The 25,869-nt window shown below is 42.0% G+C and overlaps 2 protein-coding genes and 1 long non-coding RNA gene across 3 annotated transcripts in view; 1 reads left to right on the top strand and 2 right to left on the bottom strand.

Moving 5' to 3' along the window:
* Positions 1–25,869, bottom strand: part of LOC119130862 — a 163,233-nt gene that overhangs the window by 57,800 nt on the left and 79,564 nt on the right. Inside the window, exons 6-8 of the long non-coding RNA XR_005099542.1 lie at positions 19,237–19,372; positions 16,116–16,177; positions 10,034–10,212 (exon numbers count right to left, since the gene is read on the bottom strand). This is a non-coding gene — a long non-coding RNA (uncharacterized LOC119130862). The remainder of the gene's footprint in view (positions 1–10,033; positions 10,213–16,115; positions 16,178–19,236; positions 19,373–25,869) is intronic.
* ndufs6 (NADH:ubiquinone oxidoreductase subunit S6) lies at positions 1,045–2,289 on the bottom strand. Its single transcript, XM_037264830.1, has 4 exons — positions 2,084–2,289; positions 1,911–1,964; positions 1,425–1,547; positions 1,045–1,179 (listed from the first exon to the last, which is right to left on the bottom strand). The coding sequence occupies exons 1-4, from the start codon at positions 2,225–2,227 to the stop codon at positions 1,111–1,113; spliced, it is 390 nt and encodes a 129-aa protein (XP_037120725.1). The 5' UTR covers positions 2,228–2,289; the 3' UTR covers positions 1,045–1,110.
* On the top strand, positions 4,114–11,594 carry lpcat1 (lysophosphatidylcholine acyltransferase 1). The gene is made up of 14 exons (XM_037264801.1): positions 4,114–4,380; positions 7,286–7,425; positions 7,489–7,703; positions 7,769–7,881; positions 8,244–8,304; positions 8,533–8,591; positions 9,645–9,679; positions 9,788–9,842; positions 9,906–9,988; positions 10,059–10,184; positions 10,300–10,447; positions 10,825–10,923; positions 10,994–11,135; positions 11,214–11,594. The coding sequence occupies exons 1-14, from the start codon at positions 4,294–4,296 to the stop codon at positions 11,345–11,347; spliced, it is 1,497 nt and encodes a 498-aa protein (XP_037120696.1). The 5' UTR covers positions 4,114–4,293; the 3' UTR covers positions 11,348–11,594.

Here is a 25,869-nt window from a genome sequence, read left to right as displayed (position 1 = left end):
TTTTATTCAGTGCAATTCATATGCTCAGTTTCATCGGAAGATTTTTTTGCCCCTGGCATCGTCTAACAACTCAACGGAAGCTCCACCTCTGCTCTGACTACACCAAGCAGTCAACTCTGACACGGGCCATGCTTCCCTGCGTCATTTTTAACAATGCACCTCTTCCCCACGCTTTCACTCATCCACAGCAGTCTGACTATAGATGAGGTTAACTACAAGCACAAGCCTCACTTCCCAGAAGTCACCAGGGCCAATTATATCTGGCTGACTTATCCCCCTGCTTTAACCTGAGCGCCACGGCGTGGAAAATGCAGCTCCACCGGCTGCATCACTGGGGACAGAGTAGACTAGTGCTGTCTGGAGTGCAAGTGCGGGCCAATTTGGCATGCAGAGGTCTGTGGAGAATAAGCTTGATGAAATATATATATATGATCTTCTTCAAACATGCATTGTTCCGCACTACTGTTTCTTATTTACTGGCCCTGATGTCCTGCAGTTTGAATGGAGCAGTGCAAATCAAAAGGGGGTTTCAGGAGCCCCGAATACGAGAAGGAATAATTCCCAATCAGAATGCCGTGGCACATTAGAGAGCTAGGTCGGTGACAAAACAATTATATGCTCTTCCATTCGGTTCCACAAGGAAGAAAAGTATACACACTTGTTGCAATTCATACAACTAAATAGGTCATGGCTTCTTCATTTGCGGTTCATTCAATGAGCCCAGAGTTCATACAGAATAAATTAAAACAAAATACTTTTTTTGTATTAATACTTACTATGCAGTTTTTTTTTTCCTGCTTTGGGATACAATTAAAATTTTTCAATGTAAAACGGGTACCTTGGCTCAAAAAAAAAGGTTGGGGAAACAGTACAGCAATGCATTTACAATCACAATGCTGACACCTTGCGGTCAACAACGGTAACTGCAATACTCATGTTAAACAATGACAAACACATTAAAATAACAATTTACGTTGAATAAATGATCAAATGGCTTCCCAATCCCACACTGTCGAAATTGGAGAGAACAAACCAACCCCCAGGTAGGTAGATGATACATTTATTAACCAATATTGCAAGTTACAATGTAGAGAAGGAAGAGGAGTTAATTCAGTGATGATGCTTTTGCTTGAACTGCAATCCACAGTAGCCACATGTGCCAACTTTAGTATCTTTATCCTGGAAAGAATGTAAGAAAAATGATAATTAGTATCTTTAATGCACAGACAATTGCATTTATTATCATAGAGTTGCACATCTTAAATATACAGTATTGAAATTTGCATAACTAGAAAACAAGCAGCAGTAGTCGACCTAGCTAAAAAGCTGAACTTGGCGATGGTAAAAATGGAAAATTTCTATATATGTGGTGATACACAAATATCTATGCATCATTTCTATTTATTTATTCAGCAAAATCTTACCAGATTAATGTAGACTTTGGGGTGACCGAGTGCTCCTCCTCCGCCATCACAGGACACAACACGGGCCTCCACGTCACTCACGCTCTCCTCAGCCACCAACTTGATGGCCCAGTTCTTATTCACCTAATGAAGACATTTCTTCCATTAAAACCTAAAATCTTATTTAAATGTGACACTTTTTCCCAGAGACTAAACATTTACACTGGCTGTTTAGCAATTTGCAACTAACTATAAATAAGGGGCATGCCATTTAGCAATGAGGTGAAAATAAACAAATAAGTTGACATCAACTGATAATGTCCATCGTGTAAAATGTAAATAGACACAATGACAGGCCATGCAACAGATTGTAAAAGTTATCTAACATTTCAACATGCAATTCTAAACTGAAACATGCTTACTAATAAAAATACAACAGCACTACGACTTTGCAGTAACCTAGCTGCAAAAAGTTGTAAAAACAACAACAACAAAACATTGTCTTACCTCCTTCTGTCTGCCAACGAATCTGGCCCTCCTTGGGTCGTTTGCATCGTAAACCTGCGCATTAAATACTTGCAATGTATCAACGAGTTTGTTATGCGACAGAAATGCAATGTCGTTTGATAACCAGTGGTGCGTGCAGTATACAGGCTAACAAATTGTACACCACAAAGTACCTGTCCAGTATGTGTGATTTCCTCGCCGGTAGTGGCAACCTCCACGGAGTAACGGTGCACGGGCACAGCAGAGAGTTTCAAGGGAGAAACTAACGCCTTTGCATTTTTACTGAAGGACAACATTCGAATTCCGGTGGCCGCCATGATTGCAGCAAATTACTTTCCCAAGATGCTCAGCGGGTTATCCCGAATAACAACCCAAATTTTGCCTTACAGGTGTAAATTGAAACACGCATACTATGGCGGACCTTATGACCAGGCCTCTCACCCGGCAGAACTAGTTCTAAGGTCCGCCAAAATACAAATCAAAATATTTTTTACTTTTATGATGGATTATTACAATAAAACTGAAGATTTTGGTAACTGACGTATTGGCAAAGAAGACTGCGAGACAAAATCCAGGGTAAAATAAATACTACTGAACCGGAAATAGCACCATACTTCCGAACCGGAAATAGCACCATACTTCCGAGCTAACCTGCAACGTTGTTGTTGAGGTTGCGGTGATCAAAACCAAAATTATATGATCTCTGTAGCTGATTATATTTTCGAGGAGCAACTTTAAGGTATTTCCATGTGATTTTATTTCATAATTCCCTGCAGGGACTCTACTTAATGCCGGGTTTGCTAATGATCGTCTCATGCAAGGTCGGCCACTTTCCGGCTGTCTATTTTATTAGGTACATGTCCACAAAACATTCTGATCTGCAAGAAGACACGTCCAGTTACCGATGCACTGAAAATTTATGGAAGATGAGCGTTTTTTTTTAATGCAAATTTGCCGAAACGTGGACATCTTGTATTGTATTTATCTATACAGGCATTTACAAAAACATTTTTGCATATGGAGCATCAGTTCTGCTGCAAAAACGAATTGACGACTGCCCAAATTATGCCAATAAGAATAGTATACTGCATTTAAATATGGAGACATGTCATCATTGTTTCCCTATTCCTTTCATTGTTTTAGGTCTGGAACAAATGGCATCTCACTTCTTGAAGCACCTGACAGCCTCCCTGACTCGCCAGATGACTCGGTTAAGCTGGCACTATTTACCGACAGTTGCTTCCTACAGATGTTTGTCCATTCTCAGCACAGTTCCTCATGCTCCATCATCAGCCAGACTCAGCTGCATCCCGCCTGCGACGTGCGGACCATCCTTATTGGGACAATGTCAGCATCTTCCCTGCATCCAGCTCTCGAATGGGATGAAAACTAAGTCTGCCTTAAAGAGACGCTGCAAAGATTGTTTCTTTGTGCGACGACGGGGCCGCTTGTTTGTGTATTGCAAGACTCATCCGAGACATAAGCAGAGACAAGGTTGAGATTTTTAGTTTTGAAGATTGAGTCTGCTTGTAAAATAAAATGATTTGGTGACCTACTCTTTTTGATAGTTATTTTTGTTGCAGTTGTATGCACATTTAAGAGGTTTCATCACATGGAAGTTATGAAAAAAATCGCTTTTATTTTAACAGTTACAGTAGTATTATTCATTTCTCTTCCACAAGGGGGAGACAAAGGCTTTGATTCATGCAAGTGTGGTCTTGATTTCTTTTCATGGTCCATTTTTTAAGCTTATTTATTTTCTTACCCCATATTAAAAACTTACAAAATGATGCCAACTTAGAAAGCACACATTCATATATAGAGGCCCACAGTACAAGTGACTGATGTAAGATATTTGGCAACAAACAGTCAACCTGCTTGGATGGTTTCCCAAGAATATTATATACAAATGGGGAAACACGTTTCAACAATGCAGGAGTGAGGGAAATAATTATTGCTGAATTTGTAAGTTTGCATAAGTTCTACAAAGCAATTAACAGCCTCTATTATGATAGCTGTGTGATAATGGTAATTAAAAAACATTTCACCATTGTACGTCATAAAAATGTCATAGTCCTTTGAAATACTTTGGCAAAGCATCACAAACGTGTCAGAAAGCAACGTAAAAGAGGATAAAAGGGATCAAAGTTGACGTTGTCAACGTTGCCCTTTTATTTACAACCGGAAATAAACGTGTTCAATCTCGCACGCTTGCTGAAAGCGGACCTATGTTTACTCCCTGTGCATCGCACAAATCTACGCGCACTTGCAGCCCTTTCCAAGTCCGACGACAGAACACGAGCCTCGCGCAAAACTCCAAAGAGCGACATTAGACTAAGATACGCAGTTTTATTGCTATTTGATTACTTTTGCGCTGGCAGCAATGATCTCGTCTGGCAATCGCCCTTCCAGATGGGGCAGGAACCCTTTCGTTCATACGATAAAATTCAGCAAGGCAGACATAATAAAGGTAAGGCTCTATTTGTATTTCTTTGATCACGTTTATGACGTTTTATTTTGTATTTATGCAGCAATCGACCGTTTCACTTGATACATAGTGTTTTGCAATACAAAATAACTTTTTACGCGCATTTTACAACTTGTGGACACTTGGTGACTCTCCCTTTTATTTTTTAAATTGAGTTGTACGCATAGGCAACAATGGTAGAAATGTTTTTAAATTATTTTGGTGTGTAGACAACAGAAACCACATCAAGCCAATATCTAGCCCATGTAAGACATTGTGCATCCATCATAGTGTTTGCAAGGTTTCCCAACATTGCCATGCACTAACTTGCATGTGAATGCAGCAACTTGCCCTCGTTGTGAAAGCGCCTCACAAAAATGGTGCAATTTAATATGATGAAATATATGACTATAAAAGTCAAGGCTTAATGGTTGCGGTCATGTTTATGGACCTAACAAGACATGACTAGTGGTGGCAAAGCAAACATGAAAACCTGAAGCGGGATTGCACTGAAGAGCAGCTGTGCTTTCATCTTAAATCTATCACAGCTTTGGGCGAGCGGACACTTTCAATTGCCTCGTCATCAATCAACCTATGGATCGATGGACACCCTCTTGGTGATGGATGGGCTTCTGTTCTAATCTTACAGACCAATAAAAAAGATCTCAATCCATCAATACTATTTTTCCCCCTCATTGACTGTCTTGATTTTCTTATTTTTAAACACTTTTAGAAACTCACTCAAGACTATATCAAGTCAAGTTTTTTTTATTTTTCCATAGACTTCCCTGCCTGTTTTCATTCTTCCCAAAACATGCCTAACATTCAGGCTCAGTACAAACAACCACTACATTGACACGAAGACAATTGACTTTTGCGGCAATAACGTTTTTGTGCATGCAGTTCCTTTCCTTTCATTTTATCTTCCTGAATTCCACATTTTCCTGTAATGGCCGCTTATCACTGATATTTAGTCTTTGAAGGGGCCTGTTAACAATTTTGTTTGTACCAGATGACAGCAGGATACCCGTAAATATAGGTCATAGACAATCTGCTTCACACTTCCTCCTGCCGCTGACTAATGTGGCGCCGAGGTGTATTTTTCCACCTCAAGACGAGTGAGTGTTTTACATAAACAAACATGACTTTATACTTGGCCTTGGGCTTTAAAGCTACAGCGGAACCTCTAAAGCCAAACTGTGTTCTAGCTGTTAGCATGTTTTGTTTTCTCTGGGTGCTTATTTGTGCCCTGTGATCAATAATTGGTGACCAGTCTAAAAAAAATGAGACAGTAGACAGACTGTAGAACTCATTCCAGCTGAGTCACACATTTTTTTTAGGAGTGGAAATCCCGTCATGGCTGCCAGCTACAGCTCCCAAAACAAAACACATTTGGTGGAGCTATGATGTCCACAAGCCTTTTATCAACCATCAGCAAAAGCGACAAGCATTCTTAAAATTCAGGTGGAGCGTGACCTCGATTGCGTAACACGTCTCAACCTGTCCTTGCAACAATTTGAGGATTCCCCGCAGGGTCCAACATGTCAGATTTCCTTATTTTGACATGCTACAGGCATTTATTTTACATCTATTAATTTTTCATAATCATCATAATCAGGACCTGAAATTACATAGATTGCATGTAAAAACACCAACTACTACTCTCTGCTCTCATTGTCATACCCCCCCCTCGGGAAAATGTCAAGAGGATCTTCCCGGATGGATTTGTGAAGCTCTGATGTGTCAAATCCAAGTGAAGTGGAGGCAGGGAAGCAGGAAGAAGAGTTATGGAGCATCATAAATCTGCCTCATAACTGTTTATTTATTAATATGGCCCCGCAGCGTGCACCTGGGCTCCTCCAGAGAGGGATGGAGGAGGACGGGATTGCCACGATTCCCCAGAGAGGTGACAAAATGCACATCAATGCAAAACAGAGGCAAGACAGTTGAAGCCAGTGAGGCATAATAAATGAAGGTGGCGGCTGGGGAGCAAAAAGATAGGACTGATGGAGGGGAAACTCCTCCGAGATGGGAGATTACCACCACACGGGCCCCGAAGATCGAGAAGAGATCCAAGCTAGGTCGGGAGAAGGCAGAAAAGGGGTTTGAAATGTCACAACGGGATTATTTACATAGCCAGGGCATTCCATCGTCGTGATCTTGCTTCGTGCATAAAAATGCCACGAGTGGGAACACAGAGGAAAGGCAACAGCTGACTTGTCATTCTCTCATTTCTGCTCTGGCTGACCTTCACGTTACTTGCACCATATGACCAGTGGGTGGCTTCCCCCTTGCGTAATCTTTGCATTTTCTTACATCACATTCATCTCAATTATTTATACTGTATATCTGAATTATTTGTGGATCTAAAATTAGGTAGTCGGATGCTATTTATTTTATTTTATTTTATTAATTCATTTATTTTATTATTTTTATCATTTTTATTATTTATTTATATTATTGAGCGCTATGACTTTAATCATTTATATATTTTCAAATTGATTTTAAATGCATGTAATCCAAATAGTACATCTAATTTCTATTAAAGAGGCGGTTTTATAGTAGAGTCCTACTACTAATAAAGCATAATAATGTGCCATTGAAAATGAATTTGTACATCTAACCAAATCAAATCCTTATTTCCCTTGTGGAATGTTGCTATTTTTCCAGCGTTAATTAGCGTCCCCCCACCCCATTAATGCATTAAAAAACTGGCCCGGGAACAAAGCGTGACTGTGTGGATTCAATTGAGTTAGCTGCTGTTTCCCTTTTAAATCACCTAATGGGATGTGTGTATCCTCCTTGGAATACTCAAGAATGTCAAAGTGATGCTTCAAAGTAGCATGTGACCGGCCGAACTTAATTTATTGCATTTATACTAATGTGGTCTTTCTTTTCCGTTCTGTAGATTGGACTCATGTCTGTGACGGTGTTTCCAGTTCGACTACTCATGGTTTCCTTCTTCATGCTGCTGGCGTGGCCGTTTGCCTTCGCAGCCTCGTTTGGACGCTCGGAATTTATTGTTGACTCGCAGTCATGGTGGAGAAGGTGCGCAAGTTCTTGATTATTTTGTGGGCTAAAATAGATTAAATGATTTTTTTTCCTTTACAGTTTTATCAAGCGTTCCCTGAGCGTCATTATGAGGGCCATGTGGTTTTGCGGTGGTTTCCATTGGATTAATGTGAAAGGTCAACGGGCGACGTCCTCCGAAGCCCCCATCATCACGGTGGCACCTCACTCCAGCTACTTTGACGCCATTCCCATCACCCGCACCATGTGCTCCATTGTCACTAAACTGGAGAGTGGCAGTCTTCCCATCTGGGGCAGTTAGTAACAAACTTGACATCGTCCGTGACAATACCTCCGCTTATTTTTTTTCCTTCCCACCTAGCCCTGATCAAGTACATCAGACCGGTGTTTGTATTCCGTTCGGACCAGGACTCGAGGAAGCAAAGTGTTGAGGAGATCAAGAGGAGAGCATGCTCTGGAGGGGAGTGGCCTCAGGTAAGGCATTGAATTGACTTACCGTATTTTCCGCACTATAAGGCGCACCTAAAAACCTCCAATTTTCTCAAAAGCTGACAGTGCGTTTTATAATCCGGTGCGCCTTATATATGGACCAATATTGTGCCACTGTGGCAGGCGTGTCCAAATATATGGACTTATACATGGACAAAGTTTTAAAATGGGCCATTCATTGAAGGTGCGCTTTATAATCCGGTGCGCCTTATATATGGACAAAGTTTTAAAATGGGCCATTCGTTGAAGGTGCGATTTATAATCCGGTGCACTTTATAGTGCGGAAAATACGGTACCTGACAATCAAAATCCTACTTGCTAATCTTTTTTATTTTTTTTTAATCTAGATCATGATATTTCCAGAAGGTACATGCACCAACAGGACAAGCCTCATCTTATTCAAAGCAGGTATGGACAATATATTGGAAATATTTTTGACTGCTTCCAGATCCGAATTCATTTGTAATCCCCTCGCTTCCTGTGTCCGATTGTGTTTAGCCGTTGGCTACCGCTCGGCCTAATCCCCATTTATTCCAGTCTGTAATTCCATTGCTCGCTTCTATTGTCCATATTGTTAGCGGTTTGTTCTGTCTGCGAGCTAGCAAAACTGACACATTCCCTGTTGTGCTCCCCCAGGTGCTTTCATTCCAGGACTCCCAGTGCAACCGGTGGTTTTGCGATACCAAAATAAACTGGTAAACATGAACAGTAACTTCCAGTCACTGAGACACACTATGTCAAGGTTTCCCTTCACGTTATATATGTACAGGTTCCTCTTTTGTTGAATGACTTCATGTTCTGCTAGGATGATATTTCATCCTGCCCTTTCTTCGTTTGGCTATCTCGCTGACGAATACACTCACACACAACACTACCCACACACGTATCATGTCTCTAAATACACCTCATGAAACATACATCGTAGTTTCTCTAGAAGTTTCGAGTTTTCTGATTCTCAATCACTATTGTTAGCCACGAAATATTTGGGAGGAAGGTGGAACAGATTAAAGGCATTTCCTTTCATTTCAGTGAGGAGGGATGTTTTGAGTTATGTAAGTGATTGTTGTGACATTTTCATTTGTGTGGTTACCTCGTCATTGAGAAAGTGAAAGTTGTCGAGGCTCCTCGAGCTTTGCTGCAGGCACATTGTTTTCTGTTATCCCCGCGTCAACATTACAGCACAAATTACCGTATTTTCCGCACTATAAGGCGCACCTTCAATGAATGGCCCATTTTAAAACTTTGTCCATATATAAAGCGCACCGGATTATAAGGCGCACCTTCAATGAATGGCCCATTTTAAAACTTTGTCCATTTATAAATCCATATATTTTGGACACGCCTGCCGTAGTGGCTCAATATTGGTCCACATATAAGGCGCACCGGATTATAAGGCGCACTGTCGGCTTTGGAGAAAATTGGAGGTTTTTAGGTGCGCCTTATAGTCCGAAAAATACGGTAATACGTTTGATCCTAGCCAGCTTTATCGCAGTGTACTGTTGACTTTCTCCTAAGTAAAGCAAGCTCAACATTTTAAGAGCAAGCATTTTGAGCAGCCTGAATCGAAGGTGGGCCTCTTTGTAACCGGAGATCAATGTGAACCATCTGCCCTTCACCCTCCTACCTTCACAACATTAAAACCACTTGCGCACAAAAGCTGCCCAGTTTTCTTCTCCGGCCTTCATAGAAAGAAAAAAAAAAAGTGTGGTCCATGTTTGTCATTTCCTTTCTTCGCTTCCCTTCCGCAGGATACAATTTCATGGACGTGGCGAGGGCCTGGAGCGTGAGTGCAACACCCCAACACAAAACAACAAACCGCAGTACACATAGCTTCCACGTTCAAAGGAATGCAACAATGTGTCAATGACATGTCGTGTTTTCATACTCCCAGGTTCAAGATTTTATGGCTCACTCTGTGTCAGCCTCACAATCCCATGGAGATAGAGGTAAACAGTTTTTGATTGGACTATCTGGCGGGGATGTTTACTTAGCTGACTTGTGTTTTTCAGTTCTTGCCGGTTTACACCCCGTCTGACGAGGAGAAAGAAAACCCAACTCTGTTCGCCAACAACGTTCGAAAACTCATGGCCAAGTGAGTGTGTGTTGGCATGTATGTGTGTGTGCGGAATTTGATTACCTTCCAGCCGCATTCCCCCTGACAGAGCGCTGGAGGTGCCGCTCACGGATCTCTCCTTTGAGGACCGGGAGATTAGTTTTTCGCAAGGGCCCCTGCGCATCCACAACGCCAGCAGCCTGCTTGAGTTCAATCTGCTGGTACGCCGCTTGAGGTGAGGGTCAGGATGATGCTGACATCTTCTGGTGATACAAAAGAAACACCAAATCATGAGTTGCACTTTCATTTTCAACTTGTTACCATTTTTTTTTTTTTTCTTGTCATGACAGGCTGAAGATTACAGATAGCCTTCTGAATGAGCATGCCAGCAGAGTCAGGAAGCTGCAAAGACATAAACTGAATTTGCAAGACTTGGCATGCTTCCTTCACCTGCCAGTTACAGAGACACTGCAAGAAGTTAGCAACCTCTTCGGCAAGGTAGATAATTCTTTTGTGCATGCATACTTCAGAAAAATGCACAAAAGACAATATGTGACAAGACAGCTACAAAATCTGGTATGATCTAATAAGACCTATCACATTTTACTACACAAGTAGCTCCCTCTAGCGGAGATTCTGTAGATTGCAGTTTGGAATTGTTTTTGCATAAAAGACAATGTGATAAGACAGCTACAAAATAATCAGTTTGGTATGATCTAATAAGAGCTGTATCAGATTTTGTTACTATGCAAGTGGCTCCCTCTAGCGGGGATTCTGTAGGTTGCAGTTTAATTTTTTTTGAGCATTCTTAGAAATAGTCATCTTAAAATATTTGTGTGCTCACTACTCTCATGTGAAATGTTTATTCTGCCCAGGATGAAGATGGTCACATTGACATCAGACACTTTATTATCGCTATGTCCACTATTTACCGACCATCAAGGTCAATGGAGACCCTCAAGATGGCCTTCAAGGTAAAAAAAAGCACTCTTAGAATAATACATTTTCCATGTATTGCTTAAAAGTAAGAGCTTTTATGCGCAGATGTATGTCAACGAGGACAGCGGCGAGGTCTATGAAGATGAGCTGGCCTCCACCTTGGAGATAATGTTGGGAGTGAAAGAAGTTGATTTGTCAATGCTTTTTATGGAGCTCGATGGACCAGATACTGGGAAAATCACGTATGGTAAGAACATATTGATTGTTAACGTACGAGGACAACTTCCGAGACCTGGGCTTGACCTATTTATTTTTCTTTGTCCAGATGAGCTTCATCATTTCATAGAGCAGCACCCACGCGTTGTCTCCGACTACCTTGACTTTAAAGACCACCCACGCAAGTTCTGCATCCGCCGACCCAACGCCTGCAACGGTCAGAACCACGACAAAGACAACTGAAAAGGATGATTTAAGACAAAATATTTATCTTTGCTTCTTTGCTGTGGGACGCAGCACAAGTGCCTTTTTACAGCAAGAGAGGGATAATAAACTCTGAATGGAAATACAAACAAGTGGCCCGGAAGGCTTTCTGGACGCGTCGGAAGCTCTGCGCATCATTTTCGGTCTCTCGCTACGAGACGTGTTTTATAAGTCTACAAACGATTATTTATTTTCAGACGCCTTTTCTGCTTAAGAATAATAATAAAACTCTCAGGATACATATTGCATTTATATTGCAGAGGGGAAATGTGGAAGCCGGTTCTGTCACACTACCTTGTAAAATGAGTTTTTATTACTCAATACTGGCGGTTTCAAGTTTTTTTTTTTTTTTAGCTTCTCAGAGTTGCACTTAAGTGACAGGTGAAGGCAATATTGTCTGATGTTTCACAGATTTTTTTTTTTATTAAACAGAAAATGCTTTCAAATGTGTGTTACTATTTTTTTCATCAACCACTGACATCACCATTTCAGCTTGTTTTGATTTGTGTCCACATGGTGGCGCTGTCTCTCTAAATCATACTCAACACAAGACGCACGAGTGCCCACCTGATGGACAGGAAAAGCATTACCTCATCCCCTTTCCTTTCATTCCTCCAGGTAAAAATAGACAGATTAAGCCTTGGCTTTGATGAGAGAAGCCTACAGAGGAGGTGTGGAAGCTGGTGAGCGAGCGAGAGGCGTCGAAACGAGTAGAGAGACTAAATGGATCGTTCTGCTCCAAATCCAATTCCTAATAGCTGCAGGGAGGGTGGGTGGTTGCAAGGCGAGGCGGGAGGGAGAGGAAAACAGTCAAAAGTAAGGCAAGCGAGTGGGAAAAGGGGGGAAGTGGGGTGCAGATATCACGTCGAACAATTAAGACCTGCCTTGAGGGTCTAAAGAAGACGCTTTGATGAGAACATATAAATTGCTCAGTGAGCAAGCGTCTCTCTGGAGTCTCCTGCCTCAAAGGAGTCTGCAATAAAAGACGCCGCCCGCAGCGTAGCGAGGCTGGATTGTGTTGGCGGAGCGTCCCGGCCGAGCGGTAAACAGGAATCTGATTGCCAACCCGCTGATGAGCCGAAATGCAAGGTCAAAGGTCACACCGTTTGCTCACGTGAACCTGTCCAGTCAATCAATGCTTGGAAATTGTTGCATAAAATATCCGGATGAGGTCCGAAAGAAAATGCCAAATGGAGGATAATTATTTCTGTTTATACAGTGGCTGAGAGGGAGTGTGTTGTCATTACGGTGATGTGGTTACCATGGCAACAAGGCGGACTCTTTGTGGTCAGTGTGTCAGTTGTGCAATCCCAAATCTGGTTTGCAGGTTTTTCTTTTTAGTGGCAGCTCAAAAGTATTTTGTCTTATGGAAGCTTTTTTTGTAAAAAAATTCAAGTTTCCTGTCAAACGTGCTTGTATTAGTTTTAAACTTGTAAATCTTCATTCCGTACAGAAGCCCTCGAGTACGAAGTACTGCTGAGCCAATGGCTAAGCCACATTCCAATTACAAGTTTTGCAGGAGTTTTCGAAAACCTGGAAGGGGTTTTAGGACAACTTCTCCAAACAGCATGCTATTTGTGCCCGTAGTCAAAGTCAAAAGTCAACTTCATGTTGTTTTGGTAGTATCTCCATCACCCAGTTCCGAGTAGAATCTCTGGATCGCCCGTGGAGCTTTTGCACTCTTCTTTGGCCTTTTGGCCTCACACCACAGACAACATCCCGAATTTATCCCGCCAGGGTTTTTTGTAAGCTGCTAGCGCCCAAAAAACAGAGCGATGTAGGTGTCATGAGAAGTGATGCTTCTTATCCTGAGTCACTTTACATATCTTTATGCCCTGAATATGTTTATTTCTTTGACACCAACTCTCACATGACACAAACCAGCAATGAAAATGAACAAACATCCACATGATTTATTTTTCCACAAACGACCTCGCTCTCCGTCAAAGACCTCACGGCGTTAAAGTGTCATTGTTGGCTCCGCATTAGGTCTCGGAAATAAGCGAGCAAGACGAGGCGAACGGGCTAAGATTGTGGTCGGGAGGTTCAAGGCGAGTAGCAAGCGAATAAATCACAAGTTAACTCGGATGGAGGGATTACCGGCGTGCAAACACGATGGAGAGCTTGTCGAGTGGAAAGGGCGGTTAGAAAAAATGGTCAATATAGGAATGAAGTACCGTAACCTTGGGTGAAAAAAACGGGATGTCACTTCTCTGGAAAATCATCCTCTGTTTAATGTCATGACTCTTTTTGTAAATTGTTTATGGACACAAAGATTAATCAAACGGGTTTTGTCCCGTTTCGACGAACAATCTGCTTTTTTGGTCCGATTCCGGTTAATCGCGTTTTTTGTTCCTGTTGTTGAATCTCATAACAGGTTGGGTGACGCTGATTAGAAAGCGGATGCCGCTCCAATTTATCACATCCCATTTGCCGCCTCCCGTTGCCAAATGGACAGGGCCTGTCAACGGGATTGAGGCCCGCGTGAATACGTGCTCGTCCGTGCTGCCTTCACTACAGCCATAATTACCTCTGTCTGAGGGTAACCAACAGTGGCGGATCTCATTATGCCATGATATGGGTCGCGTCTGCATCTACGGGCGCGGATACACACGCTCATTTACATATGAATGTGTACTTTTTTATTGGCACGGGTGCGAGAAAGCGCGCGCCCGTCTATCCCAGACGCCCACGCGTGCGCACAAACACGTCATTTACATATAAAAGCGTTAATGCGTGACACACAAGTTACATCGTACGCACACCCGGCAGACTATTCATACGGGCTACTCATAAATTTAGACACTTCTGTCAGAAGGCCCTCGCCGGCAGACGAGGATATGAACCCAATATAGCATACAGAGATAAGCCGGTGACTCTGGAAGCAGAACTAATATTATTTGCACGGTGTCGAACGTTTATCTGGCGCCGCCTGCAAAGTGATGGTTCTGTGTCACTTTTGTTTAATAATGATGTGCCAATAGTAATATGCCTGCTGGCTGGAAACCCATTACAGTTCAAAAGATTATCCAAATACAATCTAATTTGGAATATTGCATTTTGACAGCCTGTGACTAGAGAAGGTGGGATAGTATTTTCTTTTCTTTTTCAAAATTCCAATTAACATTTTTAATGCTCGACAAAGACTCCGACGTGCCGAGGTGTTTGACTGCGCCAAAGATTTCGCACAAAGAACTTTTGGCTTCATGTGAACTTTAGATTTGGAAAGCGGCGTGTTTGGTTTGACATCAATTTGGCAATGTGAGATGGTTTAAAAAAAAGTTAAACTGTTTAATTGCTTCGAGGCTCGTCATTATCAGGAACAACAAGTTGCCCTGTGGCGCCAACCTTCTAAAACATGATAATGAGCTAATATGTAAATGAAGCGCACTCATGCAACTGAAAAATGTAAATACTTTATAGTCATTAATTACCTCATACTGTGATAATACTGTAAATAGCAAAATTAATTTTGTAGAAACTAATCATTTTTTTTTAGTTTTTATCAACATTTATAAGGTAAGTGTTTGACTTTACGTGTCCAAGCGTAAAGTGAAAATATATGTACCAAAGTGTCAAAGCGTAAAGTGAAAACGAATTGCGTGTACCGCAGTGTTACAATCTATAAATATCAGCGATGTAGCTCTCCTAATGAGGCTGATGAAACAGCGTGTCGTCAACCCAACCGCATCGCCATTCATCTTCACAGCTTCATCGCACATGAACTCATCAAAGGCGTATTGGTCGGCCGATGAATGAATGATAAAGAAACTTCATTATCAATGCCGACATACTGGAACTTCGCAGAAAAAAAAATGGCACCAGATCAGCCTGATGACATCGGATCACACGCGTGTTGTACATGTTGCGTTGCGTCATTGCAATGCCAATAAAAAAAGATATATAAAGATTAAAAAAATATAAAAACGTATATAAAAAAATTGCTGTATATAAAAAAAAGATATATACCGTATTTTCCGCACTATAAGACCCACCTAAAAACCTCCAACTTTCTCAAAAGCCGACAGTGCGCCTTATAATCAGGTGCGCCTTATATATAATATTGAGCCACTACAGCAGGCGTGTCCAAAGTCCGGCCCGCGGGCCAAATGTATATATCTTATATATGGACAAATTTTTAAAATGGGCCATTCATTGAAGGTGCGCCTTATAATCCGGTGCGCCTTATAGTGCGGAAAATACAGTATATATATATTTTTATATACAGCAATTTTTTTAATATATTTTTATATACAGCTATTTTTTATATCCAGCCAATCTCAGACTTCTCCTCCCACAAGAGCGCGAGTCTCATGATGATTTGCAGTCGTTGGAGCGTATCTGCCTCCATCCTCATAGGAAAGCCTTGCGCCGCTTCCACTTTTCTAGGGCATTACGCACTTACATACACTTGGTAATAAAGCCAGCATGCTCAAATCGGGCATGAAAACATGCGCGGCCAGTGCGATGACACGTGGCCATGAGTAGCGGTTCGGGTTGTGTGGTTAGGTTAGTTTGCAGTTCCCTACAATTGCGTTGGATTATACTGACAGCTGTTTGGAATATTTTCAAAATCAAGATCCAGATGCAGATCCATAACAAAGCATAAAAACAAAAAGATGGGGATTTTACTGCATTCAATTCTTGTTAAAGGAAATCTCCAAATATCACAACTCTCACTTTTACCATGCTTCTGCAACATATGCATTTAAAAAAGGAAAAAAAAAATCTTCTGGTCATTGCTTACCTCACACCTGTAGTCTTCTGCCCCAGAACCAAACAAGCGGGCCGCCTGAACTCACCACGCACCTGCAATAAAAACACAAATACGTCAATATAATATACATATAAGCTCAAATTGATATGTGTGCATGTCAGCAGATAACGCTGTCTATCTGCCGAACCCGTATTTGCCTCGATAAAAAATTCTCCCATCAGGGGACTCGTCGTAAATCTCCAAACGTGTCTGCCGGATGGCTCGCTTATATTGTTGCGTGCATGCAAAAGCACTGAGAAGCACCGCCTGGCCTTGAGGTGGCTCCATAACCATCCCCAGATGAGCCAAGCTTATATACATACGCACATGTGTTTGTGATGTTATTTCCTTTTGTTATTTTCATGCATCTGTAAGATTGATTCCTTTCATTTTCCGCCTTCATGGAAGATGCCCAGTCCTACATTTTTATTTCCAAGTTATCAGGCTACATTTCATGCACGCGATCGGTGGCCTTGTGAGATTGATTCATTTCCACGCTTCCGTAATAACGCATGCAGACACCGGTCGAAAGCGACTCGAGGTAAATCCGGACGATAATATCCAACCCAAGAGCAAGGACACTAATGCTCAGTTTGAGTTGTTGTTGCAAAACTGCAATGACACACACGCTGATGATTTGAGTCTCTCATGTAGCTAAACACACAGTTCACATCCTGTCAACAAATGCTCTGTAAATATTTGCCCGTTTCTTGAAAACATATTAAATATGCAGACTGTCATAGATGTCAAATGAAAAGACAACACGTTGTGTGAATAGAAACAATGGAATTATAATATTATAATTGGTGTGTGTGGCAGATTTGTCACAATATACTCTGTAAGCCACAAAAGGCAGAATCATATTTTTTCCAAGATAGAAAAAATATATATTTTTCAATGACCAGCTGTGCTCGAGTCAAAAAAAAAAAAAAGCATTTCCATGGTTACAAGTCCAGCAAGGTCAGATACAGGAAGTAAATGTTGACTGTTGATTGGCTGCCACATAATTGCACTTGCCTTTAAGAGAACGTGATTCTTCCATGTGTCTCATTTCGAAGCCCGATCATTTCTATTCTTTTATTCAGCGGCTTGGGAGACGTATTGTACGCTGTGATAAATTATGCATTGTGCTCATCTGGTATCTTAAAAATAACCTGTGCATCAAGTCACCGCCGCCCATAAAGCCGCTGTCAATAACCTCCCAGCATCATCTTAATTAGCTGTGAAAAGCCTTTCATTTATTGGCTCGTCACCCGTCTTCCACATCCACAATAAATTTGATGACTGAGAAGACTAAAGGTTTTTTTCTTTTTCCCCTCATCTAATCCTTTTCAGTAGAAATACTGGCGGCGATCCCAGCGTGTACTTTTGACAAGCTGGCACTTCAATCGAGGTTGTTTATAATAAAAAGGCGGAATACACTTTTATACCGCGACATAAATTCCTTATCCACACAAACCATAACTTGCAATAGCATCCGGCTGTTTTACATTCCCTTCCTATAAACCCATGCGTGAATAGCCGAAAACACCCCATAATGTTCTCGGTTTATCTTTAACGCTCTTAAATGGCTCACAAACACCTTTTTTCTGCACAATTAAAAAGCTAGTTCAGGTAATTCTTAAAGGCAGGTGCTCACTCGCATAATGAAACGTCTGCTTTTTAATGCTACGCTGAGGGCACGCCGACGGGTTCAGGAGGTCGCGGGACCCCGTCGGCGGGTGCGTAACTTCACGCCGAGCGTCAGATAATGGAGCATTAACATGAATAATGCATGTCGTGTTGACAAGCGAGGGGAAATATTCTATAAGGGGAGCAATTCATGGAACAGAATAGCACTTTGGGAACTAATGGGCCATCACGTGTCACATCCTATGATGAAAAGTACAGATGTGATGCGCAACTCATTATTGCGCCTAAAAAAGTATATTTTTTAAAGCATTCTCTGTGTGCTTCTTATTTTTCAGGAAGTTCTATTTTGGAGAATATTGTAAGGATATGTAATGAGCACTATACCGTATTTTCCAGACTATAAGGCGCACCGGACTATAAGGCGCACCTTCAATGAATGGCCCATTTTAAAACGTTGCCCTTATATAAGGCGCACCGGACTATAAGGCGCATCATTAATGCATCATGTCAGATTTTTAAACCAAATCAAATCATTCTCCATTTTATCTTTTTTATTTCAACTTCCGACGCAATAAATAACTTTATAATCACAAAATAATGATCCATAGTCTTTTTGATTCATGATTTATAGTCTTCAGCGGACCACTTATGATTGATTTCATGACACAATGCTTCGGCCCAGTTTAAATTTAGGAATTTGGTCCATATATAAGGCGCACTGGACTGTAAGGCGCACTGTAGGCTTTTGAGAAAATTTTAGGTCTTTAGGTGCGCCTTATAGTCCGGAAAATACGGTATAAGAATTTCCAGACAGTGTTTGTCTGCAGGAGTCTTACTTTTATATATATAAAAAAAAAATGAAGCTGTCATGATACGCCTTTCAAGTTGTGGACAGCTAAAATATTTATAGCACTGAAAAGTGTTTGTTTCACTCCTATTCACATCAAGATGACATCATCAATGTGTTAGATGCTAAAATACACTCGCTACCTGTTTTCATGGACCCCCCCCTCTCAGGTATGACTTTACTTCATCTTTCATCATCCACCTGATTAGCATCTTAACTCACTAAATTCCATATATATCCCTTACATAATCCCGCTAAGCATAAAGCTCCATTTAGGCGCATGGGCTACTTTCCCTCTCACGAAACATGGCTCTCGTCTCAGACAGGCTGACCCAGTTCTGCTCCTTTACCCGCAACAGACTGTTGCCTAGAGGGGAGGCTGGCCGCAACATAAGGCTGTTGCAGAGCCCACTGGTTCAGAGGTCCATCTCAGCGGGCTCCTGTTTGCTCGCCGTCTCCCCTCAAGTCATTACGAGTATAGCGGGGGTGGGGGCGAGCGATGGATGGCTTCAGGCCCGACGAGGCGCTTCCACTTGTCTGATCGTTCAAGGTCGCGGCGAGTAAATCGATACGCTGATGTATTGGCAAGTGGGGAGCTTTGTGTCTGTTGAGTGTGAGTGCGCAGATGCTTACCTGGGTCACACACAGTTAGTGCAGTTCCTTTTCCTCCCGCTAGATGTCAGTAGAATGCAGCAAGGGTTAAGTGAGTGCTCCATCAGCTTGGGCGTCTTTGTTTGTGGCAATCCTCACAATGGGACAGCCAGGGCATCTGATATGAAACACAGAAATGTTGTTTCCATTAAACGCAAATGCAACACCAGGGAATCAAAACAGCATAAATATGCAACAGACATTATATGCAACAGTGGGGGATGCAACAAAACACAAACGTAGATTTTTTGAGTATTTATTTTTCTGACAACTGTTTTTTTACTTGCCGGGGAATCAAAACAAGACTAGTATGTATAGTTAAAAGACATTCGTCAATTTATATTAAATGTGCGGTAAATCGCCCTCAGCAAATATTAACGCTTCATTGTCATATTTATCATTGCAGGCATCTTTGAAGCAATAACAACATCCATATTTAAAAACAATAACATGTTCGTGCATTAAATAGCCGCTATCAAATATTGCATGGGGCTAAACGGCTCATCTATATGAAAGTTTCATTTAAAGCGCCACACGCTGTCACTTTGCTTTATGTCGAATTCTCACACTGACTTTCAATGTAATCAAATTACAACAATGTAGCAAATAGCCTTGTTGAGGTACAGACGCATTATCATATGAGAAATGGCATTTATCATAGCTATAATTAGATAGCTGACTGCGTCTCATCCAAAAAGACATTAATGTATCCTGGTGTAATATTATCACATGGATATATTCTTTTTTCACGAGCTAATCTAATTCGCCCGCCTAATAGGTCATAATTAATTGTTCCACCATTAATCGAGTGATGTCATAGCGACATGCCTCCGGGGAAAATGAATGATGTCAATTTCCAGGAACGCTGCCTACCGCCAGTGTCACGGTGCGTTCCAGATGTATAATAACAATCCCAGGTTGTGTTTTTGTGTGTGTGCGACTTGCTGTCAAAATCTCATCAAGCTCATCACGTCAGCTTGATCACTGATGAGCGTGACTGCGAGATTACCGCCGATTAGCTCGGGTCAAAAGGTTCAAACATTATTGAGGAGGATATTACGGCGCGGTGAGACATGAATATTTAACCGTCTCATTCTTGCTCTTTGGCTAACTGAAGCCAGATGAGATGATGATTAGCCTTGCGGACAGGGCTAACGACTTGGGATGGATTAGAGTGGATGGCCGTTGAATGGCTCGATGACATGGAGTGGACAGTCTCATTCATGTGATGCTCGCTGGATGGAGGACAGGAGTGAGCCGGCCAATTAAATCCGAGTGGTTGAGATTTGTGACTCTCATATGGTTTCATTTCAAGAGGACCCTTAAAAATTAATCCTCAGTTATTTTCCTTTTGTTAGCAACACGCTAGCTCCAGCCTCTTGTCGTGGATCTCATTAGAATGTGTACCTAATAAAGTGTCCAGGGATTACCGTATTTTCTGGACTATAAGGCGCACCTAAAAACCTAAAATTTTCTCAAAAGCCGACAGTGCGCCTTATAGTCCGGTGCGCCTTATATATGGACCAAATTCTTAAATTTAAACTGGCCCGAAGCATTGTGTCATGAAATCAATCATAAGTGGCCCGCTGAAGACTATGAATCATGAATCAAAAAGACTATGGATCATTATTTTGTGATTATAAAGTAATTAGTTGCGTCTGAAGTTGAAATAAAAAAGATAAAATGGAGAATGATTTGGATTAAAAATCTGACATGATGCATTAATGGTGCGCCTTATAGTCCGGTGCGCCTTATATAAGGACAACGTTTTAAAATGGGCCATTCATTGAAGGTGCGCCTTATAGTCCGGTGCGCCTTATAGTCTGGAAAATACGGTATATGGAGAAGATTCAGGTCTCTTATTCTCACTTCTGGCACACGAGCCAGAACAGGCCAAAACAAATACTGATGAGCAGTGGGAGAAACCATATTCCTGCTGCTGCCGGGTATGCATTAACCTGGTTAAAACTACCTCAGAGATATCCGTGAGGACATATTTACTCATTTATGTTTCATGTGAAGTACTTTTAATCACCTTGTTTTTCCAAATGTGCTATACAAATACACTTGCCTTGCTTACACACAAACACAAATGCATATTTTAACCGCCTTGCAAGTGTTGGCACTCTCACTTGACAACCATCTGCCCCTTTGTTTCACCCAGCATTACAACCGCTGCCAGAGACTGTGTGTGTGCACGTGTGTGTGTTATCACTAGTGGGCACACACGCTTCTATATCCAGAGTGTGTGCTGGCTGCCAAGTGTCCATTTGGTTGGGGATTTTTTGCCAAGGTGAGGTGGAGGTCAATGCCGCACAGCTGAATCATTGAGCAGGACTGAGATGAGACACTGCCAAGCTTGGCAAGTGACTACATAACACCATGTCATCATCTGTGTACTAGATAGATACCAATTCTCAAAGCAGGATTGCTGTGAATATATTATATCATTACAGCATAGTAAATGTTAGCCTAACATTCAGTCAGGGGTACCTAATGAAGTGTCCGGTAAAAGATGTTTTCTGGTCTGTTTGGCGGTCAACCGTTTTTGTTTTTTTTCCTTCCTGCATGGGGCAAAAAGATGCCCAGTCCCCACTGAGCGTTTCTGCTTTCATTTTTGGATCGAATCAATAATGAATGAAACTCCCACCGCTTTGCACCCAGGGATTTGCTTGAAGCGGCAAAATAAAATAAAAATCTTGGAAAAGCAGCTGCAATCCTGCCGGTGTCACGTTTGACCGCCAATTAGTGGCCATGTTTGACAGTGGCGTGCTGCTCCCGACTGTTTGGGAGGCTGGCGAGAAAGACGCTTACATTCGCATAGTGACAGGCACCACCCGGGGACCCTCTGACCTACTCTCCTAACCACTTTATTGATCTGCTGGCCAAAGATGTGAGCGCCTATTGAGGTCATCATTAATGATTTATCCTATCTAGAAAATGTCAAATGTGGCTTGGGAGCATAAACATGAACACGTCAGATGTTATGGACTCATAAACATGTGAGAGCTTTGAAGGAATTCTCCGCACGTCTTTATATGAATCATACATGTGGAGAGGAGGCCGAGTACAGAGGCGGCTTTAGCATAGAGTGAAGCAATCATTTCATCACAATTTAGCTGAGACGCTGTCACTCACTATATGCAGGACTCCCACTGAGAGATATATGTTATTCTGAATAATCTTCCACTTGGCTCCATCGCTCACTCTCTCCCTGCCGGTGGAAATCAATAAGGCCATCTAAGAACAGTGCATGCGTGTCATAGGCGGTCGACGCCGATGCTTTCAGACTATAGTCTTGCCTTTCGATGAATATTCTAGCACGCGTGCACACATATACGATGCATTAGGGACTCCACCTGGACTTCCACTCAAGCACGGCATCCCGCAGGGACGGATCGAATGCACTCTGCGACATGCAATCACCCCGCGTTTGGGACTTTATGCGTGCGGAACGGACACAAATGCATTCAAAGCCGACTCAAGTACTCCTCCGTGGCCCCCCCCCCCCCCGAGGGTTTGATAATGGCACGCGAAACTTCATGCTTATTTTCTTACTGGCCTGAGGTTGGCGTGTGAAAATTGTTGGAGGTTCGGCACAGAGGTCCATTCACGTATTTGGAGGTGAGGATTTACGAGCCGGGGCGAGAGCGGAGAGTCGGCGACGTAAATTGGACTTTACGAGAGGAATTCTGTCAGCTCTTAAAACGCAACATTTCCACCGAAGGAGAGCTTCATGAATTAACCATGGTGTTTGGATTTAATATAAATATTTCTATATGAACGTGGTCAAAGGTGGGTATAGAGGAAACCAAAGTTAAACGCAAGCAATGTTACTTACATGACTCTTAGTAAAATGTAGTTTTGAAATATTCAAGCACTCTGAAAAAAAAAGATTTTTTTAATGATTATTTTAAGTTAGGGGATGATTAAATTTATAAATTGAAAATGCACAAAAACTAAAATATTTAGTGTAATTGCCGATCGAAACATTTTATAAGCTTTGACATTTTGAGTTCGCACAGCTTCTTTTTTTTGCAGTGTAGAAATGAAAAGAAGAATTACACACTCACTAAAGTCTTCATCAGCTACTGTATGAATACTCAAACTGTTGTTTTTTTTTCCCCCTCATCGAAGCATATAAATAATAAATGGTCATAGCCTAAAGGCACTCCCGGCAAAGTTTTAGACAGCTCGCAGCACTATTGACTGATGTTTTTGCCAAATAATCCCCTGTTTACTTTATCATGCATGCTCACGAATGGGAAGCTTTGTGTCACTGTCAAGCTGCGCCACTGAGACACTGTTGGTGGCGGCGATATGCAAAGGAGGAGCAAAATGCATGTTAAGACAATAATGCCATCGTATGCTACAAAAAAAAAAGCCACCTTTCTCCTTAGCATTAAACGTCTCAGTTAATTACGTGGCCGACCCATGGAAAACAAAGACCACCTCATGTTGTCACACATATGAGTCAGACATGACTCCCTCTTTTGTTTTCCTTGCAAATTCTTTATCAATACTCCAAACGCATGATCTCATTTTGCAGGTTGTGCAAATTACGCCTACATTAAGACGTATGTACGAGAGCGTGTTGAAATCGCTTTACAGTGCGGGATATAAATCCGAAGAAGCCGGCCATTGTTGGAGTCACTACTTGAAATGTCTTAATGGTCCCAGTTGCGAGGCAGCGTGTGCGCTATTCCTGCATCAGTGCCTTTAAACACCTCAGTCATCATTGTGCAGCGCCGGTGTTTATTTAAATGGATTTTGCCTGCTTAGGCTGTAAAGAGAGCGGCAAGAGAGGGCCTCGTGAATTAACGGCAATAAAGCGGCCACGCTGTTGCGTCGAGGTGGGCCAAACTAGGCCAGGCGGGACCGTCAAATCCCCGAGCCGCTCTCCCGACAACCTACCGAATTCGAGCTAATTGTCTCTCCTTGTCATGGCTGTTTATTCAAGCCTCAGCACTCTCCCCGCCGTAATGGATTCAGGGCCCTGACAAGCCATGTTTGATTGATTTCCCTGCCTGACCATCGAGTGGAAGGACTCCTGGCTGCGTGCCAGCTGTACAGTAGGCCGTCCCCGCCGCGTGGCGTGCAAAGACGGAGGCACTATAGCATAACCGTTGCGCTATAACGTGACGGGAGGATACAGCGGCGTGCTGCCCGCGGGGGGTCATTAACATTTAGCAGTCAATCAGATTTACTTGGGTTTCTTTAAGTGTGTTTAACCTTTCTACTTTTGGGTCGGATTATGAAACTCAAGTCACAATGTAGAAAGAAGTTGGGTTGAGTCAATGAGTTCTACAGTGTGTGACTTTTGTGGGTTTTTATGTGTGTCACCACTGAGCAATTCTCATGACATATGTGGAAGGAGGGGGGGGGGGGCTGTGAATCGCCTCTGTTAAGATGATAGATCCAAGCCGGCCCCTCAGAGAGGTCAATTAAAGTTCACGGCTGGGGAGTTCAACTTGTCTCAGTGCCTCTGGAAGCAGCTTTTGCCAAATATTGGTTCAGGAGCCAAGATGGGTGGCGGCTTGAATTTTTATTGGGTGGACTGACTGTCAAAAAGAAAAGATTGGATTCAAGTTAGTTTTATTTATAGAGCGGGAGTTTACAAACAAGGCAGGTCGAAAAACACTCGTTATATGTATTCGGAGTTTTGATTTGATTCAGAAGGTCGACTGTCGTCTGTCAAAAATGACAGACAAGCATTTAATTGGTGGAGGCGGAGTTCATATGTATCGTATTTTCCGGACTATAAGGCGCACCGGACTATAAGTCGCACCTTCAATGAATAGCCCATTTTAAAACTTTGTCCTAATATAAGGCGCACCGGACTATAAGGCGCACCATTGATGCATCATGTCAGATTTTTAATCCAAACCAAATCATTCTCCATTTTATCTTTTTTATTTCAACTTCAGATGCAACAAATGACTTTATAATCACAAAATAATGATCCATAGTCTTTTTGATTCATGATTCATAGTCTTCAGGGGGCCACTTATGATTGATTTCATGACACAATGCTTCGGGACAGTTTAAATTTAGGAATTTGGTCCATATACGTATAAGGCACACCGGACTATAAGGCGCACTGTCGGCTTATGAGAAAATTGTAGGTTTTTAGGTGCGCCTTATAGTCCGGAAAATACGGTAAATGAGCCTCACAATTTTGTACACAAACACAAAAAAAAATTCCAGAATGTGTTTTTTCTAATCCACAGATCCAGTAAGACCTCGCATAGGTTAAAAAGAAATCTTTTTTTTCTTACGCATGTGTGACAGCGAGGTGCTCTCATTATCGCTGAATAACTAAGCAAGTCTGCCTTGCTGAGAGGCTGTCAGAGTTGTTAATATGCAAACATGCAGCAAATTACCGATTTTTGTAAACTTTTTAAAGCTGGAGCATAGAGCTTCACTCCTAACAGCTATTAATTGGAACTCTTATGCCACACTTTCCCCTTCCCTAATGCATTACCTATGCACTACTTTGAATGTTCACACCATTTAAGTCAAGCAGTTAAGTGCAATAAGTGGCAGCGCGCTGTCACATCGGCGAGAAAATATGCAACGAATAATTTCGACAGCGCAACATATGTTGTGTATGAT

The sequence above is a fragment of the Syngnathus acus genome, chromosome 11 (assembly GCF_901709675.1).
Source record: "Syngnathus acus chromosome 11, fSynAcu1.2, whole genome shotgun sequence".
Classification (NCBI taxonomy): domain Eukaryota; kingdom Metazoa; phylum Chordata; class Actinopteri; order Syngnathiformes; family Syngnathidae; genus Syngnathus; species Syngnathus acus.
This window is presented reverse-complemented; position numbering and strand designations above follow the sequence as displayed.